This window comes from Palaemon carinicauda, chromosome 10 (genome assembly GCF_036898095.1).
Source record: "Palaemon carinicauda isolate YSFRI2023 chromosome 10, ASM3689809v2, whole genome shotgun sequence".
Lineage (NCBI taxonomy): Eukaryota > Metazoa > Arthropoda > Malacostraca > Decapoda > Palaemonidae > Palaemon > Palaemon carinicauda.
In genome coordinates, this window is record NC_090734.1 from 116,638,456 (window position 1) to 116,645,955 (window position 7,500).

General features: G+C 40.1%; 1 protein-coding gene across 1 annotated transcript in view; it reads right to left on the bottom strand.

The window, feature by feature from the left end:
* LOC137648204 (glycoprotein 3-alpha-L-fucosyltransferase A-like) overlaps positions 1–7,500 on the bottom strand; it is a 42,373-nt gene that overhangs the window by 17,389 nt on the left and 17,484 nt on the right. Inside the window, exons 2-3 of the mRNA XM_068381129.1 lie at positions 3,864–5,186; positions 3,349–3,660 (exon numbers count right to left, since the gene is read on the bottom strand). Coding sequence (XP_068237230.1) covers positions 3,349–3,660; positions 3,864–4,491 — 940 coding nt within the window. The 5' untranslated portion in view covers positions 4,492–5,186. The remainder of the gene's footprint in view (positions 1–3,348; positions 3,661–3,863; positions 5,187–7,500) is intronic.

Sequence of the window (7,500 nt, forward strand, 5' to 3'; positions counted from 1 at the left end):
TAGTATAAGTGGTTAGTCTTAATGGATCCTAGATCTAGTGAGAGTCTTTCATGGGTCTAGTCTGAGTGGATACTGGTTCTAGTCTGAGTGGATCCTGGGTCTAGTCTAAGTGGTTAGTCTGAGTGGATCCTGGGTCTAGTCTAAGTGGTTAGTCTTAATGGATCCTAGATCTAGTGAGAGTCTTTCATGGGTCTAGTCTGAGTGGATACTGGTTCTAGTCTGAGTGGATCCTGGGTCTAGTCTAAGTGGTTAGTCTGAGTGGATCCTGGGTCTAGTCTAAGTGGTTAGTCTGAGTGGATCCTGGTTTTAGTCTAAGTGGTTAGTCTTAATGGATCCTAGATCTAGTGTGAGTGTTTCATGGGTCTAGTCTGAGTGGATCCTGGGTCTAGACTAAGTGGTTAGTCTTAATGGATCCTGGGTCTAGTGAGAGTCTTTCATGGGTCTAGTCTGAGTGGATACTGGTTCTAGTCTGAGTGGATCCTGGGTCTAGACTAAGTGGTTAGTCTGAGTGGATCCTGGGTCTAGTCTAAGCGGTTAGTCTGAGTGGATCCTGGGTCTAGTCTAAGTGGTTAGTCTGAGTGGATCCTGGGTCTAGTCTAAGCGGTTAGTCTGAGTGGATCCTGGGTCTAGTCTAAGCGGTTAGTCTGAGTGGATCCTGGGTCTAGTCTAAGTGGTTAGTCTGAGTGGATCCTGGGTCTAGTCTAAGTGGTTAGTCTTAATGGATCCTAGATCTAATGAGAATCTTTCATGGGTCTAGTCTGAGTGGATACTGGTTCTAGTCTGAGTGGATCCTGGGTCTAGACTAAGTGGTTAGTCTGAGTGGATCCTGGGTCTAGTCTAAGCGGTTAGTCTGAGTGGATCCTGGGTCTAGTCTAATTGGTTAGTCTGAGTGGATCCTGGGTCTAGTCTAAGTGGTTAGTCTGAGTGGATCCTGGGTCTAGTCTAAGCGGTTAGTCTTAATGGATCCTAGATCTAGTGTGAGTGTTTCATGGGTCTAGTCTGAGTGGAGACTGGTTCTAGTCTGAGTGGATCCTGGGTCTAGACTAAGTGGTTAGTCTGAGTGGATCCTGGATCTAGTCTAAGCGGTTAGTCTGAGTGGATCCTGGGTCTAGTCTAAGCGGTTAGTCTGAGTGGATCCTGGGTCTAGTCTAAGCGGTTAGTCTGAGTGGATCCTGGGTCTAGTCTAAGCGGTTAGTCTGAGTGGATCCTGGGTCTAGTCTAAGCGGTTAGTCTTAATGGATCCTAGATCTAGTGTGAGTGTTTCATGGGTCTAGTCTGAGTGGATACTGGTTCTAGTGTGAGTGTTTCATGGGTCTAGTCTGAGTGGATACTGGTTCTAGTCTGAGTGGATCCTGTGTCTAGACTAATTGGTTAGTCTGAGTGGATCCTGGGTCTAGTCTAAGCGGTTAGTCTGAGTGGATCCTGGGTCTAGTCTAAATGGTTAGTCTTAATGGATCCTAGATCTAGTGAGAGTCTTTCATGGGTCTAGTCTGAGTGGATACTGGTTCTAGTCTGAGTGGATCCTGGGTCTAGACTAAGTGGTTAGTCTGAGTGGATCCTGGGTCTAGTCTAAGCGGTTAGTCTGAGTGGATCCTGGGTCTAGTTTAAGGGGTTAGTCTGAGTGGATACGGGGTTTAGTCTAAGTGGTTAGTCTTAATGGATCCTAGATCTAGTGTGAGTGTTTCATGGGTCTAGTCTGAGTTGATACTGGTTCTAGTCTGAGTGGATCCTGGGTCTAGTCTAAGTGGTTAGTCTGAGTGGATCCTGGGTCTAGTCTAAGCGGTTAGTCTGAGTGGATCCCAGGTCTAGTCTAAGTGGTTAGTCTGAGTGGATCCTGGGTCTTGTCTAGGTGGTTAGTCTGGGTGGATCCTGGGTCTACTCTAAGTGGTTAGTCTGCGTGGATCCTGGATCTAATCTAAGTGTTTAACCTGAGTGGATCTTGGATCTAGTCTAAGTAGTTAGTCTGAGTGGATCCTGGGTCTAGTCTAAATTGTTAGTCTGAGTAGATGCTGGGTCTACTCTAAGTGGTTAGTCTGAGTGAATCCTGGGTTTAGTCTAAGTGGTTAGTCTGAGTGGATCCTGGGTCTAGTCTAAGGGGTTAGTCTTAGTGGATCCTAGATCTAGTTTGAGTATTTCCTGGGTCTAGTCTGAGTGAATACTGGTTCTAGTCTGTGTGGATCCTGGATCTAGTCTAAGTAGTTAGTCTGAGTGTATCCTGGGTCTAGTCTAAGTGGATCCTGGGTCTAGTCCAAGTGGTTAGTCTGAGTGTATCCTGGGTCTTGTCTAAGTGGTTAGTCTGGGTGGATCCTGGGTCTACTCTAAGTGGTTAGTCTGCGTGGATCCTGGATCTAGTCTAAGTGTTTAGCCTGAGTGGATCTTGGATCTAGTCTAAGTAGTTAGTCTGAGTGGATCCTGGGTCTAGTCTAAATTGTTAGTCTGAGTAGATGCTGGGTCTACTCTAAATGGTTAAGTCTGAGTGGATCCTGGGTCTACTCAACACTAAGTGGTTAAGTCTGAATGGATCCTGGAGCTAGTCTAAGTGGTTAGTCTGAATGATCATGGGTCTAGTCTAAGTGGTTAGTCTGAGTGGATTCCAGGTCTACTCTTAGTGGTTGATCTGAGTGGATTCTGAGTCTAGTCGAAGTGGTTAGTCTGAGTGGATCCTGGATCTAGTCTAAGCAGTTAGCATGATTGGATCCTGGATCTAGTCTAAGTAGTTAATCTGAGTGGATCCTGGGTCTAGTCTAAATGGTTAGTCTGAGTGGATCCTGGATCAAGTCTAAGTAGTTAGTCTGAGATGATCTTGGGTCTAGTCTAATTGGATCCTGGGGCTAATCTAAGTGATTACTCTGAGTGGATCCTGGGTCTACTCTAAATGGTTAATCTGAGTGGATCCTATGTCTAGTCTAAGTGGTTAGGCTGAGTGGATCATGGGTATAGTTTAAGTGGTTAGTCTGAGTGGATCCTGGGTCCAGTCTAAGTGGTTAGTCTTAGTGGATCCTAGATCTAGTGTGAGTGTTTCCTGGGTCTAGTATGAGTGGATACTGGTTCTAGTCTCAGTGGATCCAGGATCTATTTTAAGTAGTTAGTCTGAGTGGATCCTGGGTCTACTCTAAGTGGTTAGTCTGAGTGGATCCTAGATCTAGTGTGAGTGTTTCCTGAGTCTAGTCTGAGTGGATACTGGTTCTAGTCTAAGTAGTTAGTCTGAGTGGATCCTGGATCTAGTCTAAGTAGTAAGTCTGAGTGGATACTGGGTCTAGTCTCAGGGTTAGTCTGTGTGAATCCTGGGTCTAGTCTGGGTGGATCTTGGGTCTAGTCACCTTTTGACTGAAAACAAATGTATCCTACCAGACAGTGTATAGCAGTGGGACACCATCCAGGCGACGAGTTTCGGGCGAGAGTAAAAAGAAGAGTTTAGGTATAATTCGGACAATTCTTCAACTTCCGTGCTGTTGGCCCAATGAATTCCCTCACTTTTGCGTGTTATATTGGCTGAAATTTCCTTCCTTCCTCCTCTTAGCTTGGCCAACAGGTCTTCCAGACCTAGCGTTCCATTAGCCTCTCTGATAAGTTTCATTTTCTGAGCCAAAGCTTCTGTGTAATTTTTGTAAGTAAGGCTTTTCAAGTCCAAGGGGTATAAGGTATCCGGTAGAGGGCCACCTGTAACCAAAATTTATATTGAACCATAAAGTCTTAAAATGAAACAGTATAACTATAGAATTTCACTATCAAATAAGAATTACGCTTCCATCAAAATGTTACAAAGAATATGATGTTATTTTATGGTGTTGTCTTGGAAATATCAGTACACATAAAGAGCAATTTTTCACCATAATAATCCCATACACTAATCAAAATCTCACCTTTTTTGGGGAGAAGTGCACCATAAGAGATCAGGATATCCGATTTCCTATTGTATGTCGCAGTCCAGTTGAAAATTCCAGGCGTTTTGGGGGGCTTTACTGCTGTCATATTCTTATAAAGACTGGGAGCTTCCACGATTAACCATATGTAGCGTTGGTGACGATGACGTATTTTCGGGACATCATTAGGGTTAAAATCGACCCCATGAAAGACGACGGCATCCGCGCTAGAGGCCTTGTCCTTGTCGAAACTAAAGCGGCATTGATGCACCGGACATCCGTGATTAGCCAGGTCTATGCGCCCATACCTCAAGTACTTTGACCACGAACCCGAAAAGAATTTTGTGTAAATAACAATGGTTTTGTAGCCAGATGACGTACGTTTTGCCTCAGTTGTTCCATCTACTTTCCTAGTGCTATTCACATTAGGATTTGTAGTTTCTCCTTCATATATAGATAAATTAAAAGGCACTGTAAGCCTTAAGGTATCATTTTGGAAATAGAGGAAGATAATACAAATGCTGAAGACAGTAAACAAGGCATGTCGCCTCTGGACATGCTTCCAGCGTGGTGTTGAAGGAAGGTGTGTCATCTGCGATAGTCCTGAGTCTAGTGACCGAGACGTCATTCTCTAACTCCTTTTCTTGGCTTTTTTTTTCTTTAGATTAGGTTATCATACAATTTTTGGGTTTCCTTCAGTAGCCCTTGGGTTTCCTATAGGGGTTTTATGAATTTTAGTATGGGTTTTCACATTAATTTCAGGCTTCTTTATTTATTTCTGTGGTCTTCCAGTAAAAAAAAACCTTGATGCTTCCTCGAAACCTTTGTGGTTCTCTATAACAATGGAACTTTTTGAAGCTTATCAGGCCTAGCATCTATTGGGCCTTTTCAACCTTTATTACAATCCCACAGGAACATTTTGTTTCTTCGTCAATTTGAAGAAATCTTTCTGAACAGGAAAATTCCTTCTTCAGCTCCTGAAATCCTTAACTATGTTCATAACCTCCAAAGTTTCATTAGCAACAGCAATTCTGTGAAATCTTCTGGAGCCTCAAGATTTATCAATCACAATTTGGGCTCTTTCACTGTCCTTTCAAATTCTATTCTTGACCACTCGTAATCTCAGGGTGTTTTCTAGACATTCTAAGAGTCACTTAGTAGCATGTATTCTTCTACTTTTTTTCAGGAGCCCCTCATCAACTCTCGTAGCTATCGCAGAGTATCTAGGATAGTTCACTGACCTCTGTGTTGCTCAGCAAGTGCACAGACTTAAATATGGGTGATTTAGACCAAGGACCATACACCCCTCACAAATCAACTGATCTGCAAAAAGAGAAATTGGTGCAATTATTTATTTGAGATCATTGTTCACATATGACATTGCAAAGACAGACATAAATGTACTAAAAACATTTCGTCCATTTTTCGTCTGAAAAATGACAAAAAAATATTCGTTTTTTTCCTCGTTATTGATAATCATATAATTTGCATTATTGATACAAACATTTTACCTTGCTTTCTGACTGTCTGGAAAATAGGCAGAGGATAAAGACATCGCTATAAGGCATCTTTTTGCCAGTAATAATTTAAGGTTGAAACAAATCCTGATTTTTTCTTAAAACATAAAAAGAAAATATGTTTATTTGATTTAAATCAGATTTTTTTATTTAAATCGACTTTTTAATTAAATATATATTTTTTTCAATAATACTTACTTGCTGCTGTTGATTATTTTATTTCAGTCTTATGATGGTATTTACTTGTATTAAACTTGATCGATGTTGAATGAAACCATAGTTTATCAAACATTACCCAAGATGAATTTTTCTTTTAAAAACCATAATGCAGACTAATGATTTAACCTTTTTACCCCCAGGTATTTGAAAATTTCCAGCCCTTAACCCCGAGGGGTTAATTTTTTTTAAGCACATTTTGCAGTATATTTTTTCTAAATTACTCTAAAAGCCTTAATTTTCATCATAGAGAGGTCAGGTTGGAAAATGTCTGAAGCTTCTCAAAAAATTATCAAAAATATGCAAAAAAAAAAAAATAGCATTTTTTTGCAAGAACGTACCGGTACGTCCATGGGGGTAAAGGGATGAGTTTTGTGAAACGTACCAGTACGTCCTTTGGGGGTAAAACGGTTAATTAAAGTGGACAAGTTATAATAACTAGTATATAAATACACAGAACAACAAGTAGACCTGCAATCAAACACAAATACAAATATACAAGAATATTATCTTAATAGAAAGTACAATGTAAGAAATAAAACTAAAAACATATTAAGGACGTACTGTATTAGCAACAAAACATGTAATTCCTATTAATGCTGATAAAAAAAAATCAATACCTTTAAAATGTTTATAATTGCAACAAAAATTAAATTCTTCAGAACATCAAGTTTACAGAAAGAAAAAAAAAGTTATAGCTAGTAACCAGGGATTGTTCATTTATTATAATACATAATATATGCTGTGGTGGCCGAGGTGGTAACGTCCGGGACTGGTGAACGCCAAACTGGAGTTCGAGTCCCACTCAGACTCGTTAGTTTCTTCTGTCGCTGCAGCCTCACCATCCTTGTGAGCTAAGGAGGGAGGGATGGGTTTGGGGGAGCCTATAGGTCTATCTGCTGAGTCATCACCAGCCATTGCCTTGTCCTAGCTTGGGTGGCGAAGGACCTTGGGTGCTGATCATATGTATATATGGTCAGTCTCTGGGGCATTGTCCTGCTCGATAGGATAATGTCACTGTCCCTTACCTCTGCCATTCATGAGCGGCCTTCACACCTTTAAACATGGTAAACTAGTTTGGAAGTTTTCTCTTTTTAAAAGTTAGAAAAAAAAAATCTTTCAACTCCTACTACTGCTGGAAATAATTGCCCGGGAACAGTCAGCACAATCTCTGCCAAGTCACGCGAGAGGTTAAGCCACTATGCTACAGCTAAAAAAAAAAAAAAAAAAAAAAAAAAAAAAAAAAAAAAAAAAAACTGGTAGAATACAAAAAATAAAAAATAATTTATATCATGATTTCTTTACTGTGGTTTAAATCGATTTAAATAATTTTATTTAAATGAAACCAACCTTGGCTAGTATGCATCAGTAATTACTTTTAGTGAGTTATGCTGATAAAAAAAAAAACATTCATGTCAATTCTCCCTTTTCTTATTCAGGTATGGGCTAGTAAAAGAAGTTGGTTGGTCTGACAATTGGCCTTTGTTCATCAAAAAAAAAAAAAAATTAAAGGCTATATAATAATTGCTATTATTAATACTGTTAGCTTTTCCAAACCTAGTTGGATAATTAGGATTCTATAAGCCTCAGAGCACCAAAAGGGAAAATAGCCCAATGAAGAAAGGAATAAGGAAATAAATAAACTATGCAATGATATGAATGATAAAAGCGTTAAAGTAAAAATAATCTCCCGTTATCCTTTTTTTCGGGCAACTAGAAAGAATTTAATATAGGTATAAAGGTTTCTCGACGTGAATCACTGCAACAAACTAACATTCTTATGCACTGACATTTTATATATACTATATATACACTTATATGCTGTATGTATAAATATATATACCTCTCTCTCTCTCTCTCTCTCTCTCTCTCTCTCTCTCTCTCTCTCTCTCTCTCTCTCTCTC